This window comes from Echinops telfairi, unplaced genomic scaffold, assembly GCF_000313985.2.
Source record: "Echinops telfairi isolate 266 unplaced genomic scaffold, ASM31398v2 ScPeMD7_7467;HRSCAF=8505_1, whole genome shotgun sequence".
NCBI lineage: Eukaryota > Metazoa > Chordata > Mammalia > Afrosoricida > Tenrecidae > Echinops > Echinops telfairi.
In genome coordinates this window covers 29,278,994-29,303,252 of record NW_022111368.1, presented here as the reverse complement: position 1 = coordinate 29,303,252, position 24,259 = coordinate 29,278,994, and the positions used below count along the sequence as shown (strand labels likewise).

General features: G+C 47.9%; 1 protein-coding gene across 1 annotated transcript in view; it reads left to right on the top strand.

The window, feature by feature from the left end:
* The first annotated feature begins 1,617 nt into the window (after positions 1 to 1,617).
* Positions 1,618 to 24,259, top strand: part of ERICH6B (glutamate rich 6B) — a 32,620-nt gene continuing 9,978 nt past the window's right edge. The window contains exons 1-6 of the mRNA XM_013005134.1: positions 1,618 to 1,720; positions 4,476 to 4,585; positions 5,258 to 5,397; positions 9,947 to 10,008; positions 10,597 to 10,614; positions 11,075 to 11,091. Of these exons, the coding sequence (XP_012860588.1) occupies positions 1,618 to 1,720; positions 4,476 to 4,585; positions 5,258 to 5,397; positions 9,947 to 10,008; positions 10,597 to 10,614; positions 11,075 to 11,091 (450 nt within the window). The remainder of the gene's footprint in view (positions 1,721 to 4,475; positions 4,586 to 5,257; positions 5,398 to 9,946; positions 10,009 to 10,596; positions 10,615 to 11,074; positions 11,092 to 24,259) is intronic.

Sequence of the window (24,259 nt, the reverse complement as noted above, 5' to 3'; positions counted from 1 at the left end):
CCACAATACTATAAAATTAGAAATCAATAATAAGAAGATCAAGAGGAAAAACTTAAATTCATGGAAACTGAACAACACCCTACTTGAAAACGACTGAAGAAATAAAACATGAAATGTTAAAATTCCTTGAAACAGCGAGAACCAAAATTCAACTTACCAAAATGTATGGGACACAACAAAAGCAATACACAGAGGGAAATTGTGAACAATAAATATAAATGAAAAAAAAAAAAAAAGAACTAACATCAACATTTTCACCCTACATCTTCCACAAGTAGAAGCCTGTGGAGCACACGCTCTACTGTGGCCACACGGAGCCACCGGCAAGGTCAAGCTGATACCACGCAACTGGTTTGAACAGCCTGGAGCGTTAAGAAATAATGCTGACTCCTAGTGAGTGACCCTCTAGGACAGTCTAGACCTTCCCAAAATTTTATGTCCAATTTGAACAAGGAAAAGAATCTGACCTCTGAATCAGGAATCAGAGCTCTCACTGGGAATTGTAACGTTAAAATCATCAATGGCTACCCCCTTGTGCCTTTTAATAGCTGTTTCAACGTCAAAAGAAGAACTCTAAACCGGACAAGTCAGGTTCCCAAGGTAACGTTTATTATTTTAATGACATATAGAAGTTACTAGGAGCCCTTGAGGGGAAGTGATTATAATTTGAGCTGCAAACTGCAAGGTCAACAGTTCGCAACCGCCAGCTGCTCCACAGGAGAAAATTCTACCCCATAAAGAGTTACGGGCTTGGAAACCAATAGAGGAAGAAGTTCTATTCTGCCCTGCAGGGCTACCGTGAGTCAGAATCCACTCAATGGCAGGGCATTTGCTTTTGGTTTTGGTTGTTTGGGTTTGGGGGGCGGGGGGGCGCTGTTTGGGGAGTTTTTTTGGTTCTATGGAAGTTACTAATCCATCTGGGAGAAAATAAGAAACGCAGAATGTTTATGCACCAGTTTAGAAGAGGCAGCCTTAACTGAGGCCAGTGGCCCAGGCAACATTTCTGGTAGTTGGCCTCAGAGCCAGCAGCTAAAACACTCAGTATTCTGAAAAGGGGGAACAAGATTTATCACCAAAGTAGGATGGAAGATTACGGATCATCTCGACAGGCATACCCTGCTTTAGGAACGTTTCTGTACAGATGCTGCCTTCCCTACAAATCCAAGGTTTGTGGCAGCCCCGCATCGAGAACTCTGTCTGCACTTGGTGCCCACTTTGTGTCACCTTTTGATGATTCTCACACTACTTTGATTTTTTTTTCTTGCAAGACCATTGCCTACTTCATCGGTGCCGTGTCACTTCCATACGCACTAGGAAACCAAACCGAGTATGTGACTTGCTTTATTGCAATATTCGCTTTATTGCAGTAGTCTGGACCCATACCCGCAATATATCCGAGGTCTGCCTGAACTCGGCTCATCGGAAGACATTCACTGCACCTTCTGCATGCTGAGCAGACTATCAGGAAGAAGAAACTGGTGGGCAAGATGAGACAGGAACAAAGGCAGGGAGTCGGTGCTGGTTGGGAATCCACGACTGAGGATCACAGGAAGCCTCTTTCCCAAGACCTTTGCTCTTCACCCTGGGTCTCCCAGATCTAGAGGAAATGGTTCCACCATGGGCTCCCTGGGGGGCCTTCACTTTACCACAGCCCATTACCAAGTTTCCTCATCTTTTCCAGATGACATTGTCACGGACGTGGGGGAAAAGGAAGAAAATGGTAAGTCTAACTTTTTTTTTCTTTTTTTAAAAAATCATTTTATTAGGGGCTCATACAACTCTTATCACAATCCATACAAGTCTAACTTTTTTAAAAATCATTTTATTGGGGGCTCTTATAACAATCCATACATACATCCATTGTGTCAAGCACATTTGTACATATGCTGCCATCAGCATTTTTGAAACATTTTCTATTTGAGCCCTTAGTATCACCTCATTTTTTCCTCCCTCTTTCATGAACCCTTGATAATTTTTTTATTTTCACATCTTATACCGACCGCTGTCTCCCTTCACCCACTTTTCTGTTGTCGAGCCCTGGGGAACGGGGGAAGGGAAGTGGCGTATGTTGATCATTGTGATTGGTTCCCCCTTTTTCCCCTCACCTTCCCCTTCCCCTCCTGGTAGCACTACTCTCATTATTGGTCCTGAGGGGTTTAACTGTCCTGGATTCCCTGTGTTTCCAGCTCTTATCTGTACCCGTGTACATGCTCTAGTCTAGCCAGATTTGTAAGGTAGAATTGGGGTTGTGGTAGTTGGGGAGAGGAAGCATTAAAGCACTAAATCAGTGGTTCTCAACCTTCCTAATGCTGCGACCCTTTCATATAGATCCTCATGTTGTGGTGACCCCCCAACCATAAAATTATTTTCATTACTACTACATAACTAATTTTGCTACTGTTATGAATCAGACAACCCCTGTGAAATGGTCATTCGACCCCCAAAGGAGTCACGACCCACAGGTTGAGAACCACTGAACTAGAGGAAAGTTGTATGTTTCATCAGTGCTATACCACACCCTAACTGGCTCGCCTCTTCCTTGTGACCCTGCTGTGAAGGGATGTTCAATTGTTTACAGGCAGAATTTGGGTCTCCACTCTGCACTCCCCTCATTCACATTGATATGGGTTTTTGTTCTGGGTCTTCGATGCCTGATACTTGATCCCCTCGACACCTCATGATCACACAGGCTGGTTTGATATTTTCTAATATATTTTTCAACAGTCACAGTCCCTGCAGAGGGTAAAGAAATGAAAGAAAATGGCCCAGTAAGTGGGTCCTTGGCTGGTCCTGCTTGCACCAAGTCCTAGAAAGGCCAACCTAGCAACTCACTGGACACACTCCACCGCAGACAGTCTGGGTCAGTAGTGGGTCATTGGGCAGGAGCTTGAAGCCCCTTTGCCTTTGCCATGGGTTGGCACGCTGGGAACTAGAGCAAAAGCCTGCCCAGAGAGTGCTGGAAGCTCACCGCCTGCAGGGCACCCAAGCCTGCTGTGGCAGGGGAGGAAGACTGGCCTAGGGGGACGACAGGAGGAAGGGCCTCCTATCCCAGAGGCAGATCCATTAGTCGTGTTCTCTGTCCCTTCAGGAGCCCAAAGTCAGTGGAGTCTTCCCCAAGGAACTGAAATGGGGAAGAAGGGCAAACCCAGCAAACATGTCCTGAGATCGCAAAGAATGTGTCCTTCCCTTCCCTAAAGGCAGAAGGAGATCCAAAGGCGCGGGTAAAAATCAGTCACTGAAGAATCAAACCAACTCACGGCGAGTCCACGTGTGTCAGAGTGAACCCGCGCTCCACGAGGTTCTCAGGGGCCTCCTCACAGTCCATTTCTTCCCAGGCACCTCTGGGTGGACACGGCCTGCCGGCCTTTCAGTTGACAGCTGAGTGGATTCACTGTTTGCATGGTCCAGAGGCTCCAGGAGGCATACTAGGGGCACCACCCAGGTCTGCCTTGTGTCTACCCTGGTGGGTTTCCAAGGCTCTCTTGGATGTCCCAGCTCGAAGAGACTGGTGCTGTCTTGAATCCGAGACAAGAGGCTTTTGTCATGTCCTTGAGGATCCAATTGTCTTGTGAGGACCATTTCCTCCCAGGGCACATCCCTAGGGCCCCCTCTTCCCAAGAGTAAGGAAACAAGCTCACCTTGGGTGATCAAATCCCTGATTCAATTTGCAGCCCATCACCACTGGAGGCTGTAAGTCTCTCCCCTGACCCAGAGTCTAGGGGCGGGGGCTGCCCTTGGGCTGATCTCCACTATATCAGGGGGACTTTCTCTAGCTCGGTTGCTGTAGGATTCATCCCTTCTGCTTAGATCAGCATTTCTGAATAATACGTGATTCTGGAAACTGGCCGTTTTATTTTGTTTACAAAACTGGCGAGAGATATGACGATTTCTCTGGATTTTCAAGAGAGAAAAAAAAACACTCAGAAATCAATCTCCTTCCAAATAAAATGTAAGATCCCTCCTGAGCTGCCCCTGGCCCCTACCCCCTCTACCACCCTTCACACTCCCTCCTCTCCGGTCATCCTATGCCCACGGAAGCCACTACCAGTTTGTCTCAGAAGGCTCAGGACTCACATAGGGGCCCTGTCAGTGCTAGTTGAGGAGCATGGGTGAGGCAAGCCCTAGGTGATCGGCTGTTATGAGGAAAGTTGGTGGTTCAAGCCCACCTCGTGGTCCTGCAGAAGAAAGGCCTGGCGATGATCTACTCTGAACAGATGGCAGTCAAGAAAAGCCTAAGGAGCTCAGTTCTACCACATAGCACATGGGCTTGGCATGCGCCAAGGGCAATAGAAGGCAACTAACAAGAAGGCAGCAGTCCCATTTTACAGTTGAGTTTGACGGAATTTGATGAACAGATTTGAAGTCTTCCTGGTGATGTCTACATTTTGATTTTAAAAGGTGCAAGGGTCAATGGTCATAAATCCATTTCCTTTCTTTTTCTTCTTTGGTTCTCTTTCCAAATGCCTTTCCTTTAGATGTGCCTGACAAGATGCAAGTCCTGGAGTCCATTTCTGAACGTAAGCTTTTGGAAGACTTAATGAATGAGTCTTCTGAAGCACTGGAACCTGAGAACGTGTCCAGCAATGTAAGTTGGATTCAAGCTGAAATCTCAGTTTCTTTCATGTCACTCTTTGAATGTGGGAGCTGGCGGCCTGAGTGCCAGCGGGGAAGGGCCTCTCGATGTGGGCTCCCAGACTCACTCTGCAGGCAGCACATTGAAACAGTGGACAGGCAAATGGGGAGCTCCAAACCCCAAGGGTCCTCGTGCCTAGCTGACCATGCAAACGCATACCCACAAGCTGCTTTTTTAAAACAGAAACACAAAAAATGAAATCTGTCCACTCTCTTGGTATCAAGGTAAGTCACACTTGCGGAAATCATGTAAAAAGAAATTTTGCTCCCAGAAAGATGGAGTGGATACACTTTTCCCTATCCGTCCCACCTATCGGTCCAGCTGTGAGTATTTGGGTTCTCTTTACATTGAGTTATAATTCACATTGAAGGCTGTGATCCTTGATCTTTATCAACAAGGGCTTCAATTCCTCCTCACTTGCAGGAAGCAAAGTTGTGTCATCTGCATAGTGCAGGTTGTTAATAAGCCTTCCAACACTCCTGATGCTGCACTCTTCTTCCAAGAGACCAGCTTCTCTGATGATTTGCTTAGTATACAGATTGGATAAATTGAATCCCTTCTGAGTCATAGAAGTGGCCAACTAGGAAACCATTCATTCTCATTTTCTGGATACTTCATTTGTAGTTAAGGCGCGAAAGCTCCTACCAGAAGATGTTTCGGGTGATGCTGAGAGAAATGTCTGCTCAAGATGAGATGGAAGAAGACATTGAGATCCCCTTGACTGGTAGCCTGAAGAGTGAAACCAGGAGGAAACTGTGGATTCTGTAAGTAGTGGGGAAGCCGAAACTGGGGATTCTCTAAGTGGTGGGGAAGCCGGAACTGAGGATTCTGTAAGTGGCTGGAAAGTTTGGTTGGGTCAGAGGTAGCCACAGAGGAAAAGGAAATGGAATGTACAGGGGAAAGAGCAAGAATCAGGCAGGTCTCCTGAATCAAGGAGCTGGAGCAGAACAGGAACAAGAGGCCAGGCAAGAGCCAGGGGGCAAGGGAAACAGAATGTCCGGCTGCCAGCCCAAGAGCAGAGACATCTAGAATCACAGCAGGCACCAACTAGGATCGGAGGCAGATGAGGTGCAGCATCCAGGACAGGGCAAGTCTTGAAGGTATACAACAACCTCGGGGGGCGAGGCTCCCACTGCTGGGCCTTAAGAAGCGGGGGAGCAATGAAGGTTCAAGATCCTGGATGCCTGCTCAAGAAATTGTGCCAGGCTAACCAAATGGTCACTGCGTTGAGTGGAACTCGTGGTGGCCTCATGTGTATGTGGTCCCGTGCTCCAGTGAGTTTTCAGTGGCTGATTTTGCAGAAGTAGATCACCAGGCCTTTCTTCCAAGGCACCTCTGCATGGGCTTGAACTGCTGGGCTTTCCTTAAGCAGCTGAGCATGTTGACTTTGTGCCCCCTAGGGTTTCTTGCCCTCAGCTAGCAGATACTCATCCATGTTCCCTGGAAGAGGGGTATGCTAGTCTGGGTAGACTAGAGACACAAATTCATAGACACTCATGTTTATAATAAAGAGCTTTATATACAAGAGCCATTGAATATTTAGAAAACATCCCAGCCCAGTCCAGGTCAAGTCCTTAAGTCCAATATTAGCCCATATGTCCAATACCAATCTATAAATTCCTCTCAGACTCACAAAACACATGCAATGACACCAAATGCAGGAAGATCACAGGCCAGTGGGTGGAAAGTCTTGTGGATCCAGTGGCGGTGGAAGCATCTCAGTGCTGGCAGGGGTCTCCACGTGGCTCCTTCAGCCCCAGGGCTCTAGCATAGCTCCATGTGCTGTCAGTAAGCATGTCTCGCAGTGAGTGAGTGTGCTTTCCATTCCAGCGAGCTATTTATCTCCTTAACGCCTCTAAATGAGGTCATCAAGCTGCAACCTGATTGGCAGGTTAAACTCCACCCCTTCACTCTTAAGTCTCAAGTAGACAACAAATTATGTAACTACCACAAGAGGGATCTCGGTCTTGAGCTTCCCTGACCAGGGAGTCGGAGTTCACTCACTGTCATCGAATCCATGCCGACTCTTAGAGAGTCTACAGACAGAGTCGAAGTGCTCCTGTGGATTTCTGAGACTGTTGATCTTTACAAGAGTAGAAAGTCTCATCTTTATCCTGAAGAGAAAGATGACCTTGAACTGCTGACCTTGTGGTACCTGCCCAATGTACAACCTCTATGCCACCAGGGCTCCCTGAGGGTCAGGGCATAAGCCCCCATTTCGAGTGGGAAATGAGAAAGTTATTGCAGCCCCATTGGGAGCCCCAGGTCTGTCTGCCTGGCATGGCCCCAAACCCCAAAATATCCTGAGCTCGTTCATACCTCCAGCCTGTGGTGCAGCCCATGCTTTTTGCATGGAAACCTAGCATCTCACTTCGGTGCTGCCACACGGTTTGGAGAGCACGGTTGTGCTGAGCTGCCTGGGTGCCAGGCAGAGTCTCGGGCAGTGCGGACCGAGCCTTCAGTCCTCACCTCTGCGGGCCGAGGCTTTGCTTTTACAAAAGGCAGACATAGAGGTTGGCCATCAGCATCTTCTGCTGTAGGCAGTGGCCTCCTGGGACAAGAGAGCCCTGAGGCACTCTGAGAAGCAAATCCAGTTGCCCTCAAGTCACCTCCACCTCATGGCAGCCCCAAATGTGTCGGAGTAGGACTGCACTCCATGGGGTTTCTGAGGGCTTTTGCAGAAGTAGATCATCAGACCTTTCTTCTGACGCACCTTTGGGCGGATTTGAACTTCCAATCTTTTGGTTAGCCGCCCAGGATGTCAACTGCCTGATCCATCCAGGGACTCTCTAGGAAAGGGACTTAACTCTTGTCTACAGTCAAGACCCGGGTTTCAGCCTGTGGGACAGGGGCCCCGGCCCCACTCCACACCATATAGCAGTGGTTCTCAACCTTCCTAATGCCACGACGCTTTCATACAGTTCCTCATGTGGTGGTGACCCTCAACCATAAAATTATTTTTGTTGCTACCTCATCACTGTAATTTTGCTACTGTTATGAATCAGGCGACCCCTGTAAAAGGGTCATTCAACCCCCAAAGGGGTCATGACCCACGGGTTGAGAACCTTACATCTTGATTCCTGCACAGGTACTGGTCGGCTAGGAAACACAACTGCAGGTCCATTCAAAGTGTTTGCCAACAAAGCGTGTTTGGTACAGAAGGGCCACAAAGAGCTCATCCCCCTGCAGTGCAGCTACAATGAGACATGCAACTTTCCTCTAGTTCCTAAATGCTTCCTCCCCCTCCACTATCATGATCCCAGTTCTACCTGACAAGTCTGGCTAGACCAGAGGATGTACACTGGTACAGATAGGAACTGGAAACACAGGGAATCCAGGATAGATGATCTCTTCAGGATCAGTGGCGATACTGGGAGGGTGGGGTGGAAAGGGAGAACCGATTACAAGGATCCACATATAACCTCCTCCCTGGGGAATGGACAACAGAAAAGTGGGTGAAGAAAGATGTCGGACAGTGTAAGATACGACAAAATAATAATTTATAAATTATCAAAGGTTCATGAGGGAGTGGGGAGGAGGGAGGGAGGGGGAAAATGAGGAGCTGATGCCAAGGGCTTAAGTAGAGAGCAAATATTTTGAGAATGATGAGGGCAACTAATGTACAAATGTGCTTGACACAATGGATGGATGGATGGATGGATTGTGATAAGAGTTGTACGAGCCCGCAATAAAATGATTTATATTTAAAAAAAGAGCTCATCTCCCATACTCCCTGTTTCTTCCGAAGGGCAAGTAGTAACCCAGAAGTCTCTGCCCTCGGAGTCTCTGGGCAGTGCAGTTAAGTACCCAAAGGTTGGTGGTTTGAGGCCACCCAGAGGTACCTCGGGAGGCAGGCTGGGTGACTGGCTTCCATACAGATGATGGTCAAGAAGCCCCTATGGAATCTCAACTGGGGACTCAGCCAGCCATGACCAAAGTGGAGCAGGAGAAAAGGGGGACCCCCAAGGTGATCGCCCACTCTTTAACCCAGAACTGCGCCGTGCCCAGAGATCACCTTTTAGGGGACTAACAGAATGGCACACAAAATAAAGGATATTGCCCTTAAGGTGCCCTACTTTAAAAACCTTCGTAAGGCCTCACTCTCTCACTGTCTCACTCTCACTGCCTCACTCACTAAAATAAAAAATAAAAAGTTTTCAAAAACCTTCGTACGAGACCAAATGCTAAATAATCACTAACCAAGCAAAGATGGAAGTTTGGGAGGCAGGGCAGCTGGAGGGGAGATCAGCCTTAGTTAGCAATGTGCTGGATTCAGCTCCAGACCACGGCAACGAGGTGCAGAGCACCGGAAAGCCAGTCACACGACCTGTTGTTTTTGCCCAGAGCCTAGCCAGTTGCCTTTACATGCCGTACTGTAGAGTCTGAAGTGTGCCATAGTAAAATGAGGTAAATGTTTAGAACATTGTGGAGAGTTGCCCCAAGGGGACACAGAGACGTGGGTGAGCGCACACTGTTTGGAAAATGGCGTCAATGGACTTGCTCGACACAGGGTGGCCACCGCGCAGTCCAAAGGTGCCCTGACGCGAGGTACGCTGTCCTGGGCAGGGGTACCCGGAACCAAATTAAAAGAATGTGGGTGCCTTGTGAGAAGGGTCACTAATGCCACTGAAGAATGGGCATGGACATTGCCAAATGGGAGCCTAACTTGGAGTGTAAACATTCACCCCAAACTCAATAAAATAGCCCTTTATAAATAAATAAATAAATAAACCTTTAGAGTCAACGAAGCCTGGGAAGCTCCCCTGGTCCAGCACTCTCCCTTTCAAGAAGCGAGAAACGCAGCCCTCTCTGGAGACCACGCGCATTGGGAAGGAAAACAGGCCACGCCCCGGAAAGGCCAGCACGGCTTGCTTTGTTCTTTGACATGAGAAGGGGTGTGACCATTTTGAAAGGCTGGCCTTGCCTTCCCCAGGCTTCATGCAAAATTCCCTTCGAAATGCAAAGCAGTCTCCAGGGAGCTGGCCAACAGACCAACAATGCTGCTTTTCTATGGATTTCCAAGTGTCAGCCTTCTTGGGCTGCATAGAAAAGCCAACCGAGCTTCCCACAGACAGCTACCCCCTGCTCTGTCCTAGCCCTCAAGACAGCGCTCAGCCCACGGGCCCAGGGGGAGGGCCACTTAGAAGCCAAGATTCTGCACTGTGCGGAAGAAGAGCTGGTCAGGTGGCTAAGCTGATGGGCAGCCCAGCTTTCCCTGAGCAGCACAGCCCTCGGGCTCCAGCATGCTCTGCACTGAACCACATAAATCTGGGTTTGTTCTCAGTAGCTAAAGATGATGGTTCTTCCTTTCAGACTGAAGAAAAACTTTGAGAAATGCAAGGAAGTCATCCTGTGTATTTTAAAGAAGCGAGAAAGTAAGCACAGCCCTCCCACTACCTATGCTGAGTCTGCCCCTCACTGCCCATCCTGAGCCTGGCTCCCTGTGTGTGTCACTGCCCATCCTGAGCCTGGCTCCCTGCCTGACACTCACTGTTCATCCTGAGCCTGGCTCCCTGTCTAATACTCACTGCCCATCTGGAACAATGCAAAGTAAGATAACGAAAGGAAAGCTCAGAGAGGCTACCGTGGCTCTCAGCTATCCAGCATCCAAAAACATAACAAGTGTCTATTTTACACTGACGGCAATACTTGCTAGTTGCTGCTTTTCCTGTTGCAGCTTGGATTTAGACATCTGCATCTTGCATTCCTTGACATCTCAGCAAGGCACACAGAAGGCTCTCTACGTGTTTCTTGGGTGGGTGGATGGGGGGACTCAAGCATGCATGCATGATCTTTTGTTTTGTTTTGTTTGTTGCAGAACTCCTTGCTCTTCCAAAACAAGGTAAGACTTCCAATTAGAGAATATACAATATAGACGGCCAGATCCCCTTAGCACCTACTCCTGCTTCTCTGCAGGAGGGACTCCCTAATGGGCACCTGACCTTTTCCCAAACTCCCCACAGGGGTCCACAAGAACCTAGGTGAGCCAGTCCGTCTACCCCTCTCTCCTCCGTCTTCCTGAAGAAGCGCTTCTTTCATTCCTCAGCTACAACACGCTCCAGAGTTCCACAGCCCCCACCCCACCCCACCCCACCCCACCCTTCCAGAGAGAGCGCCTGCCCCTCAGGCAGCTTCATTTCTCCCCTGGCATGCCAATCTCTCTGGCCTCGTCTTCTCGTATTTCAGGCCTCTGCCCATACTGTCTGCAGCCCAATCTTTGTTAAAGTCTTCTGTGGCCGTCCATTGCCTTCACGGAAGTGTCACTGGTCTTACATTGCCTGCAAGGCCCTCGCGTGTTTCCTCTCCAGACATATTGGCCGTTTTATTCCTTCATCAGATGGGCCTGGTGCCCGCTGCCTCAGGGCCTTTGTGCTTGCTGCCAGCCTGCCCACTCGGATAGCTCTTGGGGCCGCTCCCTGCTTCTTTCTGGACTCTGCTTAGGCATCCCCTTCTCCGAAGTACTCTCCTCGGCTATCTTTAGAAACCAGTGAGCACGTGCACATGCAGACTTCTCTTCCTCACGCATCCCTCATAGAGACACCACACGCGGGTGGCTTGAAGGAACAGAAATTGATTTTCTCACAGTTCAGAAGGCTAGAAGTCCAAATTCTTGGCGTGTCTGGGAGTCGGGAACCCTTCTCTGTCAGATTCAGAGTTCTGGAAGTTCTGGACGCTCCCCTTTAATATCAGCAATGATCGCCGTTCCTGCACTCCGTCCCGTGTCTTCCTCTTCCTTCCGTGTGTGTTTCTGGGACCTGCGTGTTCTTGGTGTGTTCTTTTCGTAACTCAGAAGTGACTAGGTTTAGGACCCACCACATATTGTGGGGAGGAAGACTCATCATTCAATTCACAACACATACGAGCAGAGGTACACACTCACATTTTTTCCGTTCTTCTTACTCCGCCACCTGTTCTTATCTGTTTACTTGCTCAGCACCCATAAATCTGATGCCAGTGTTAGCATAAGTTAGTCGTCTCCACTACTGGAGTGACCGGCAAAAATGAGAGCATTTCCATACACAAGGCGGTTCTTGGCACACTGGGTTCCCGATAGAGAGTGAGTGGGTGACTGACAGAATGGCTGGGTTAGTCCTGCCTGTTTCCCCTGTCACACTAACCCTGGCCTGTCTAGGCTTCAACCATGTAGTGCTTACTAAAGGAATCCCCCACTGCGTGTTAGCGCCGGATTGGGTTCCCTTCCAGACAGTCCTCGGGGTCTCTGTGTTGAGGCTGATGGTGGGACCGTTAGAGCTTTCTTAATGGACCGGCCTAGCCTGGTGGCTGAGGGAACCGGTGCTTCTCTGGAGAGCATCCCGGCTGGTGCTGCTGGGCGCTAGGCAGATCCGTGATGTCATGGGTAAAATACTGGGCAAGACAGACCCACTCTGGACCTCCATGGGCTGGGTGCTAGAGAAGAAAGGGGATAGTCAAGAAAGTAGGGAACTCACTTCAGGTGATTGAGCGCTATTACGCTGGGAGGGAGCTACAGAACCATCCAGAATGGAATACAGATTCAAGGTTGGGAAAGAGTTGGTCCAAGGACTTTAGATTGGTGCTCAGTCTCCAAGGCCAGCGTGCCCTGGCCTCCCTCCTGCAGCAGACGCACTGTGCTATGCTAGGGACCTTCACACCCACTCTCTGAGTCAAGTTCCTCTGGAACAACGCCAAGGAAGGGAAGGAAACGAATGCGCACAGAGGCTACGGTGACTTTGCTGAAGGTGGCCCTGCCCCACAGTGGAAAGCCTCCCTCATGCCCGAGACCGCTGAGCCAAACTCAGAGCTGGTCCTCTTGGCACGTTCAAGAGTGGCACAGGCTGCTGTGTCTAGAGGGGAAAGCAGGGGCTTCTCCACCTAGGTCTGGTGTCCTTGCCCGAGCTAGGGCACAGGGAGAGGGAGGAGCCACCCCCTGCAGTTTCTGCAGGGGTGGAGGTACTGTGTCCTACCGCGATTCACGCAAGGGGCTATCCCCAGACGACGAAAAGCCCTCAGCTACCCAGCATCCAAAAACATAACAATACGCGTCTATTAGCCACTGAAGGCAATACTTGCTAATTGGTGGCTTGCCTGTTCTGGCTGGGCTTTAGACATCTGCATCTTGCATTCCTTAGCATCTCAGCAAGGCACACAGAAGGCTCTCCTAAGTGTTTCTTAGGTGGGTGGATGGAGGGACGCAAGCATGCATGCATGATCTTTTGTTTTGTTTTGTTTGTTGCAGAACTCCTTGCTCCTCAAAAACAAGGTAAGACTTCCAATTAGAGAATATACAATCTAAACGGCCAGATCCCCTTAGCGCCTACTCCTGCTTCTCTGCACAACGAAAGCCTAGGAGGGTTGAGTGGTTATACTACCCTGTTTCCCCGAAAATAAGACAGTGTCTTATATTAATTTTTATTCATTTTTGCTCCCAAAGATGCGCTAGGTCTTATTTTCAGGGAATGTCTTATTTTTCCATGAAGAAGAATATAGTGCACATCTATTGTTTATTGTTTTTTTTAAAGAGACCTCACACTTCCTGTCTGCTCTGGCTGGGCTGTGGCCAACAGTGAGCTGCATGGCAGTGCCCACCACTACGGTCCAGAGTCCACAGTTACCGTAGCTTGGGGGGGCCGTATTTTCGGGGAGGTCTTATTTTCGAGGGATGCCTTATATTTCAGCGAGAGGCAAAGCTATAAGTAGGTCTTATTTTCAGGGGATGTCTTACTTTCGGGGAAACAGGGTAGTTGACAAGAGACAGCCTCACATGTTCTTGCTGTGGCCGCACCAAAGAAATCTCCCAGCTTCCCTTGAGATGTTAACTCAACATCTAACCCATTTTCCAATTCCAATTCCTCTGAGCATTGCAACTCCCACACCAAAACCGGCTTCCTGAGAACAGCCTGTGTGATCTTGAGGTGTCCGTGGGAAAAGGTATCAGAAGTTTGAAAACAAGCAACCAAATTGATGTGGAAGGGGGATGTAGTAGAGACCCACTTGTAAGAAAATTGGGCAGTCCCTCTCAGAAGAGCCACATAGAAGGGAGGATAAATCCAGGGTGTGGTGTAGCACTGATGAAGCACATAACTAGCCTCTAGTTCTTTAATATTTCCTCCCCTTACTATTAGGGTTTTTATTTGTTTTACCTTATTAATCACGTTATACTTACATATGTTTATTTGTATAATTAAGACTGTTCAATACATGAAAGCTAAGATAGATAACCATCCAGAAACAGTAACAGAAGTAACAGTTCCCTGAGGGTACGGGAAGTGAGGGGTGGAGGGCAGGGGTGGGGGAACAGCTGATAGCACTGATGACTGTATAACCCTACTCAAGGGGCTGGAACCAAGCATTGTATGTAAATGGATATATTGGATGGTATAAGAGGAGGCAAAATAAATAAATAAAAATAAGGGTTCCTGGAGGGAGGGTGGGGGAGAGAGGGGACAAAGGAGAGCTGATCTCAAGGAGTTCAAGAAGAAAGAAACTGTCTTGAAGCTGACTGTGGTAGCAATTCGACAATACTGTTTGATGTGATTGAACGATGACGTGTTATGGTATCTGCAAGAGCTCCCAATAAAATGATAAAAACAAAACCACCGCTTCTTGCACGCGTGGCCTGTGCAAGCAGCTAGGGCCTCCTGCTTAGAATGTCCTGTGCCTGAGTCAGGGCCATGAGGAGGCTGCTGTGAAATGTTCCATTATATTTTAGCTATGCTAACATCTTTAACTTCATATTTTTTTATTTGAGAATAATTATGGATTCACATGTAGTTCAAAGAAAATACAGAAAATTCTGTTTACCCTTCAACCAATCCCCACCCTCCCGAGCTAGTGGCTTGCACTTAACTCTGGTAAAGTTTCATAACCAGGGTATTGAAATGGATAGTTAAACAAACTATTGATCTAGATCAGTTTTATATACACTCATTTGAGTGTGTGCATGTTGAGTTCTCTGCAATTTTATCATATGTGACCACCATATGGTCACACTTAAGGGCCCTATTGTAAGGCAAACATATATGTCACTTCATAATAATTTTATCCGATTGCCACCCCCAGAATTTTGTTTGTTTGTTTGAAACTAGCCCATCGGCCATTCAACGAAAACACTGAGGTCCGTTCTAATGTGGCTTTCTCCCTTTGGCAACCACTCAGGCCAGTGTTTAGAGCTGATGGGGAAGGAAACTGGCTGTGGCCTCTCTCGCTCTCTCCTTGCTCCTGGCTTTTTGTTCTGTTTGCAATGTTGTCTGTGTATCTATCCCTATGTGGGACTGTCTGTCTGACCCGAGCCACTCATTGCAGATGTGGGTACTCTCTCTTTTCGCTTATTGAACCAGCAACCATCAGCCCAAGAGACTCCAAGAGCAGAAAGAACTATGAAGCATGACCCTACTACTGGTGGAGGGAAGACGTTAGAGCTAGATGTAGACTGGGTGGTAAAGAAGATGAAGGTAGGCCCGGGGGTAGGTGGTGTTCTCACTTTGCACAATGTTTGGTTTTGTTTGGGGCTCGGGTGAGACACACACACACACACACACACACCATGAGGGAGCATCAGGTCTAATTCACAACATGACCACAAACAAGAGGGTCTCCATTGCATAACACCAAACCCTCTGCGGTCAAATAGATTCAAACACACTCCCACACACTGTATGTGTGTATAGGTGTGTTTACCTAGAGGTTCTGAGTTCATTAAAAAGTGATCTAGGTTTTTATTAGGATTTATTGAGATTTAGCCTACGAGGCACTATTTTTGGCAAATAAAATGGGTTAGGATGGAGTTGAAAGGTGATCAGTAAGATCACAGTAAGTTCTGTGACCAAACTAAAATCTGAATCATAAATGAAACGGTACAGCCACTCCAGAAAACTCTCTGGTGGGTCCTTAGAAAGCTGGCCAAAGAACTGCCATATGGCCCAGCTGAGCCGAGCCTGGGTGTGTCCCCGCCGGACGTGGAGGCAGGGCCATGAACAGAAACTCTTCATCGAAGCACTTTTCACCATAGCCACCATGAATGACCACCACCAGAGGAAGATACGCAAAACGTGGTCCATACAGATGATGGAATAGAACATGGCCGGAAAGAGAAATGAGGTTTCGATGCAACTCGAATGATCCTTGGAAATATGCTGAGCAAAATAAGTCCGTCACAACCAGGCAAATATTGTATGATTGAACTAGTATGAAATCAACAAGTATAGAGAAACCAAAGATGATCAGTGGCTACTGGGGGTGGGGACCCTCGTGGCATGGTGGGTTACACATATGCTAACTGCAAGGCCACCCATTCAAAACCACCAGCTGTTCTGCAGGAGGGAGCGGAGGGTCCTCCGCCTGTGAAGATGGGCTGTCTCAAACACCCCCAGGCTTGGTTGTACTCGGGCCTATAGAGTCGCTCTAAGTTGACAGTGACTTGAAGGAAGTGAGTTTGGTTTTCCGTCTCGAGCGGTGGGGAGGAGGAGGAAGGGGGAAGTTTTTATTGGGGGGGGGCACATTGAGTTTATGTCAATAGTGGTGAAATATTTGGGGAAAAGATAACTATAATCGTGTCACAACAAGAAAAGGGCAACCCTTGGCCTTGAATGTTACGTGGACGCAGCACGCTTTGTCCTGAGACGATTTGGGTGGTTCTGTTTTCATCACAACTTAAAAAATGAATCAGTAAGGTTTTTCTCTATTTTATTTTCTTGCTGTTGTTGGTTTTTCATTTGTCTTTCTCATGTTTTTCTGTATATGAAATCCAGGATAGGTAACGCTATCGAGATAGTAGCTGGATGAACAGTGTCCTGAGGGGGAGGCAGGGGAGGTTGGGGGGAAATGGGGAGCTATCACAATGAGTACAAGAAAGAAGATCTGTTCTAAACTCGATGGTGGTGATGACTGTATAACTCTTTTCAATATGATTAAACAATTGAATTGTATGGATGTGAATTATCTGCCAATAGAACATTGTTAATATTGAATTGCGTGCTGTCTTTTAAAGACTGATACTATACAGTCATCAATGACAAGCTAGTTATCACTGAATCCATTCTGACTCATGGTGACCTTGTGCAGGGCCGAGCAGAGCTATGCCTCCCTCACAGGCTTCCCAGGACTAATTTTCCTGCAGTAGATCACCAGGCCTTTCTTTCATGGCATCTCTGCGTGAGCGCAAACTTCCAACGTCTTGGCTCCCAAGGGTAACCATTTGTATTCCCTGAGGACTGCTGGCGCATGAAAACCAGTCTCACAGTGTTACCATAATTCAGAGTGACTTGGAAACTAGGTCTGAAACTCAAGAGGATTTTTGAAAAAAGAGGCATCACAAGGGGCTATAGAAGGACACAGCACCTTTATCTATGCAGTCAATAAATATTTATTAATCACTTTCTATGGCCCAGGCACCATTCTAGAGGTTGGAGACAGGAGTGAACCAAACACAGCCTTCACTCTCAATTGGGCAGATGGCCATTATGCCCAAATACTATTGAATGCTGCGGCGGTATCACTAGGTGACCCAAGGCGAAGACAGTCCAAGGAGCTTTGAGTTGAAAGCCTAGAAGTGAATTCCAAGGACCCTTGGTCAAGTGGCATCTGAGTGAAGATCGGCAGGAAAGAGAGTGGACCCTGCTGTTCCCTGCAGGAGGGCGAGCTCTGCAGAGCAGATGTGTGTGGAGATCATGAGGCTCCAACCACATCAGTGAGCAGGGGAAGGAGGGAGAGGAATGGAGGTTAGGTGGGGCCAGGTCAGGTAATGTATTGTGGCTCATAGAAGACTTAATATTTTACCCTAAACATGATCTCTTAATGGTAGAGTAGCTAAAGCAAATGGAAGAAAGGATGACATCAAAGAACTGAATAGAAATTTTCAAGGGACAACTTGAAAGATAGTCAAATATCCTAATTATAATGAAATGTACAAACACCTAGAGTTAGAAGACCAAAATGGAGGGACACACTTAGCATCTCTTCTTGAAATTCAAGTCTCATGTTGCAATGTTTGAGAAAGTCTATGGGCAAAATATTGAATGATGCAGGAAACATCAAAAAAAAAAAAGATGGAAAGAATATACAGAGTTACTGTCCCAAAAAGAACTGGTCAACATTCCATCATTTCACAAGGTAGCATATGAGCAAGAGCCAATGGTGCTGAAGAAAGTACAAGTTGCATGGAAAGCATTAGCCAAAAACAAGGCTCCAGGAATTGAGGATTACCAATTGAAATGCTTCAACAGACTGAAGAAGCATGAGAAGTATTTACTCATCTATGCCAGGAAATTTGGAAGGCAGGTACTTGACCAACTAACTGAAAAGAGATCCATATTTGTACCCATTCCAAAGAAAAGTGGCCCAACAGAATGCTCAAATTATAAAACTATCACTGATAACATATGAGAGTAAAATTTTGTTGAAGATCATCCAACATTAAATGCAGTAGTACATTGGCAGGGAGCAGCCAGTGGGTTCGGGCCAGATCCAAAAGAGGATGTGGAACAAGGGGTCTCATTGCTGATGTCAGATGGATTTTGGTGGAAAACAGAAAGATGTTTACTTGTGTTCTACTGCTATACCAAGGCCTTTGACTATGTGGGTCATAACAAACTATGTATAACTTTGATAAGAAGGGGAATTCCAGAACACTTTATTGTGCTCTTGCAGAACTTGGACATGGATCAAGAGGGCAGTTGTGTGAACAGAACAAGGGAAGATTGCATGGTTGAAAATCAGGAAAGGTGTGCATCAAGATGGTATCCTCTCACTCTATGCATGCAATCTGTGTGCCGAGCAGATCACCAGAGAAGCTGGATTACCTGAAGAAGAGTTGAGCATAAGGACTGCAGGAAAACGTGTTGACAACCTGCGATATGCAGATGGCACAGCCTTGTTTGTTGAAAGTGAAGAGGACCTAAGGCAACTACAGATGTAGCTCAAGGACTGCACCCTTCAGTATGGACCACAACTCGGTGTAAAGAAGACCAAAATCTTCATAACTGGACCAAGAGGTAACATCATGACAAATGGGGATATGGTTGAAGCTGTCAAGGATTGTGTTTGCCTGGATCCACAATCCATGCTCTTAGAAGCAGTGGTCAAGAGATCAAAAGACATGATGAACTGGGGAAATCTGCTGCACAAGACCACTTCGGAGTATTGGAACGCCAGGATGTTAATTTGAGAACTAAGATGTACCAGACCCAAGCCGGGGTGTTCTCAATTGCCTCACTAAAAAATAAACGAAACTCACTGCCAAGAAGTCAATGCTGATTCATAGCAACCCACTGTGGGTCCCGAGACGGTAACTGTTTATGGGATTAGAAAGTCCAGTCTTTCTCCCACCAAGCTACTGGTGGTGGTGAATTGTGGTGCTGGTAAAGCATCTGGAAAGGTCTGCCGAAGGACAACCTGCTCTGCCCTGGAAGAAGTATGGCCAGAGTGCTCCTTAAAGACCAGCGTGGTGAGACTTCATTTGATGTATCTGATCATGTTTGTCAGGAGATACCTGTCCCTGGAGGAGGACATCGTGTTGGGTAAAGTAGAAGGGCAGCAAGAGAAAGAAATGCCCGTAATGAGATGGAGTGACGCAGTGGCCCCAACAAGCACAGGAACATTGGTGAGTGCTTCCTTCTGCTGTGCATAAGGTCGCTGTGAGTCAGAAATGACTTGAGGGCACCTATCAGCAACAAGAAGAACGATGGGTTGTGAGCAGGAGAGAAGCATTGTCAGACTTAGACAAATCCTCCTTTGAGCTGCTTTGTGGAGCATCGGAACATCAAGTCCAGGTAGGAGCCCTGGCAGCCATTCTGGCAAGAGATGGTGGTCATTTCTGTTAGAGTGGGAGCCGTCGAGGTGGGGAGAGGGGTCTGATTTGGGATGTTCTGTTTTGGTTTTGTTTTTTTAAGAAAGAAATGAACAGGAGGACTTCCTGTTGAATTGGGTACAGGTGTTAGCGAAAGGGAAGGCGAAAGGAAGAGTCTACGAAATTTGGCATGAGGAGCTGAGCATATGCTGATGCCCTTTGTTCACGGAATCGGGGAAGACTAATGATAATCACAAGTGAGTCCTGTGACATGGTACACGTAAGGAAGCACTCCCACAACGTGTTTGTCAGGGGGTCACACTTCAGTGGGATTCATGTTTCTGTGATACTAGAAAGGTGGGCCACTGGTATGTCAATACCAGCAGGTTTGCCCATGGTTGAGCTTCCAGACTAGGGATGTTACTGTGGGTCATTGCCAAACATCGTTTAATGTGGGGCTAGACGGGGAGGGAGCACGTGAGGATGGAGACAGAGCAGGGCCTGGCAGCATTCTGTTCAGATGTACCGAGGGTTGCCATGCACTAGAGTTGATGTGATTGTAACTAACAACAGGAACACGTACAACTTAAGATTTGAGACGACCATGTGGTAGGTAGTTAAGGAAAATGAGGCCCGGGAGAACTGAAATGACTATCGTGAGGGCACAGAGCCGGCAGCAGTCAAGGCAATGCTCATTAGCTACTTAAACAAATAGTCCCCGAGGCTGAGTGGTTGAACAAAGAGCAGCATATGTCTTGCTGACAGCACATCTGAGTTGAGTCTTTGAGCTCTCCAGGGCTGCTCTCCTCCAAGTGGAGGAGTCTCAGATCCTGGGCGCCTTCGTCAATGGGGCTCCATCATCACTGAGGTCATGACCACTGTGTGGACAGGAAGGGGAGCCAGGATCCAAGTCTAAAGATCATTAACTTGAACAAGTCAATGCCAGGGCACTGGGGAGAATCCCCATTCTGCTGGCCTAGCGGAAAAGCAAAGCCCTTTGGAGTAAGAGAAAAAGCAATCACCTTGCGTAAAGTGATGAGGATGGTCTCGCTGGTGGCAAAAGAACAGGACCCTGCGCTGTTGACACAGCACCAGAGAAGGAGTGGGGGTTCAGTGAGTCGTCATCGCTGCATGTCAAGGGACATCAGTGGGACCAGCCAAACTCCGAGGGAAGAGAAACTGAGGGAGGGGCCTCCACAGGTTGTAACGGACCATTAACAGGTGTGGAAAGCCTCAGGCAAGTCCTTCAGCTATAACATCTCCCTGGCCTCACCTCCAACAAACAGAAGAAACCATGTGTGATTACCTGCTGCAATTAGCCTAGCAAGCGCCACATTCTTCTCTGTCACCATGCCTGGTCCTGCCTCAAAGCAGTGTCTTCCCTACAGCCTAGAAGACATAGCTCATTAGGCACAGGGACCCGTCCCAGCCCGCCAGTCATGCCAGCCTACACAAGGGGCCTGTGAAGTGGAGCAGATGGTGGGCCACATGCAGGAATTTTTAACCAACAACGCATTCCAGGCCGCTGCGGAGTCAAGCAGCACTGCGTGTAAGTAGGTGCAGATTCTCAGGCAGAATCCATCGGGCCCCAGCCCGGCGGCTCCCAGCTGCCCTGGTGGAGCTCAGAAACTGCCACTTCTCCTGGCTGCTTAAACCAGTTGGTTCCGATTCATGGTGACCCATGTGCTTGCTCCACAGGCTTTGCACGATGGTGACCTTTGGGAAGAGAAGCACCAGGCCTTTCTTCCAAGACACTCCGGGTGGGCTCAGATCACCAACCTCGTGGTTCCCACCGGCACACTGGGCCATCCGTCTGCAGCACCAGGGAGCCCATCTGGCTGCCCGGTGGTGGGGGTCTCCCACTGTCAGAACAGAAGGAAAGGAGAGACCCTCTCCACTCTTAGCTCCCAGCTCTTAGCCCCCAAAGCACGCGGTGCTGACGTCTGAGCTGTTCGATGTGCCAGTCACGTGTATTTATGTGTCAGCCACGTGTATTTATGTGTCAGCCACGTGTATTTACATGTCAGTCACGTGTATTTATGTGTCAGTCACGTGTATTTCCCAGGGAGAGGGAATGGGCCCGTGACACCTCTGGGGCAGAGATTTTGCTTTGCCCACGGGCTTCTCACATGAGGGAAATGTCATTACATAATGTTTGAAGTTGACGAAAAGCAAACAAACAAAAACCCCCTCACTGCCATAAAGTCGATGCAAACTCGTTGTGACCCTCTAGGACAGGGTAGAACTGCTCCTGGGGAGTTCTGAGCCTGGAACTCTCTATAGGAGCAGAAAATATCCATCTTTCTCCATGAAGCAGTTGGTGGTTTTGAACTGCTGACCTTGCAGACCACAGCGAAATGCTTAACCACTACCCCATCAGGGCAAGAAGAGAATATCTCAGAATATTTTACTTTGGGGTGCCTTCAGGAGAAAAAGAAACAAAACAGTTTAGCCTCTGTCCCATGCGAAATGCCTCCCTAGAGTCTGCCCATCGGTGTCATGAACAAAAACAACTTTACGCTAAAGGAGAGCAATGATCTACAGATGAAATGTACAAGGACAGAAGCAGGGGGCCTGGAAGCAGTGAGGCCCGTGGTAAAGACCGTCCACTCAGGGCCTGCCTCGCACTGGGTAACTTTGTGTTTGCAATTGAGCCTCTCAGGTGGGGTAAGTTGTTCCACTGAAAAGGTCTTCAGTCTACTGGGATCAGCACTCTATGTCCTTGGAAGCAGCAGTCAAGAAATTAAACATCCCATTGCACTGGGCAAATCTGCTGCAAAAGACCTCTTTTAAAGTACTGATGACTCCAGTCAGGGTTGTTGTCTTTTTATTATTGCCTCGTGCCCAAACTGGAGCATGAAAAAGGAAGACAGATGGTAAAGTGGTGCAAGTTGGACCTGTGCAACTGGGAACTGGGTGTTGTAGCAGAATATTGAATATACTGTGGCAGTCTTGGGTTAATCACTGAGCAAGGTAAACACGGGCTTCTCCCCTCATCTCGAGAGAACAATCACGTGTTTTTTTTTCACCACATCAAAGATTCTGCTTCTAGGTAAAGCTCTCATCTGTCTCTCTCCTGACCCCACGCGCCTTCAGACAGAACCAACGCCTCTTGTCAAATGTACAATCCCCAGCAGAGTGATACAGCGAAATCCTGTGAACCCATTCACTAGATCGGTCAGTCAGCACAAGCTTGTCTTGCATTGTGGGCAATCAGCCCCTCCAGGAATTGTCAAAGAATTAGTGAATCGGTCTTAGAAGAAAGACAAGCAGAATTCTTCGAACCAAGGGTGCCGACACTTCAGTGCCTTGACTCAGGACACCACGTCCTCAGAAAAGCCCAGGTCCCAGAAACGGACATTATGTTTCATAAAGTCAAGGATCAGAGAGACTCTCGGGAACGTGGACTGACACAATTGCAGAAACACAAGAGTCAAGCACAGCAAGAGTTGGGAAGATGGCCCCAGGCCAGGCAGCATTCAGTCCGCTGGGCCTGAGATCTCGGTGAGTTGGAGCTGACTGGTAGCAAGTACCAACAAATGGGGACACAAGCACTCCAAAGGCCCAATGAGCTGGCCACCTGTTGGCTGATACCACGTCATCGCCTAGTGCAGCAGTTGTCATCCTGATACCCAGCTCCTGGGCACACAGAGGCAGTGCCCTGGGAACACTGCCTGCCACCCTCTCCCAAGCAGCAGCTTCTCAAACATTTCCTTGAGGAGACGTTTGGCTGTGAAATAGCATCTTCTGGAAATCCCTGGTGTGCCTCCCCAGGATGGGCATACTCATGTGGGACACGAAATAGCCTGAAGAAATCTTCCTGTCACAAACTCCTGGGAGAACAGGATGAGCAGATACAATTAAAGAGATATTCTTTTAAATGCAGAGCAGCGTGTGAAAGAGAGTAAGGGGCATAACTAATGCCAGAAACAAAAAGGAAACTCAAAACTGGAGGGCGGAGGGTTCAGCTAACACTGTGAGTTCCACTAGGTGGGGGTGCTGGGGGAGATGGAGGTAGGTAAGAGGAGAGTGGTGTTTCGTGACCATCTTGGGCTTGTTTGGGTTTTTGCAACCATCACCACTATCTATTTCCAAAACTTTGTCAGCACACCAAACACAAACTCAATACCCATTGTGATTGATCGTTAGGTTTTATATCGACTTGGCTGGGCCAGGATTCTCAGTGGCTTGGCAGTTAACACCTAGTAATTCCTCATGACCGGGCCTAGCACAATGTAATCACAGCCAATTGTTGTAAGCCTGAAAATAGGATATGATTAGGTGGAATGTGATGCCCTTACTTAGATCAGAGTCTTGATGCAATTGAAAGGAAATTTCCTTGGAATGTTACTTGCTTCCAATATAAGTGGATGCTGTGGAAAAGTTTGCTTGATTTTTTGCTCGGTCTGTGTCCTGCATCCTGCTCATCAACCTCTGGTTCTTTGGACATGAGCCAACGACCTACCATATTGCCTCTCAATCCTGAGAGGCACCAGTGGCCTGCCATCTGAACTGCCTGCCTTGGATCCATTCACCTCTGCAGTCCCAAGCCTGCCCTGCTGACCTTAGATTCATAGGTCTGTAGCCACCTTCCAGGTGATCTTGGCTTCATCAGCAACCACAGGTATGTGAATCAGGATAAGCCTCCAGCTTGACATTTGGCCCACAGACTTGGAACCTACCTAGATGCAGACTGGTCTGCTTCTACAAGGGTGTGAGCCATTTTCTTCATATACATTTCTTTCTCGATATATACAGGTATCCTCTCTGTATACAGGTATTCTCTATATATACAGGTATTCTCTCTATATACAGGTATTCTCTCTATATACAGGTATTCTCTCTATATACAGGTATTCTCTCTA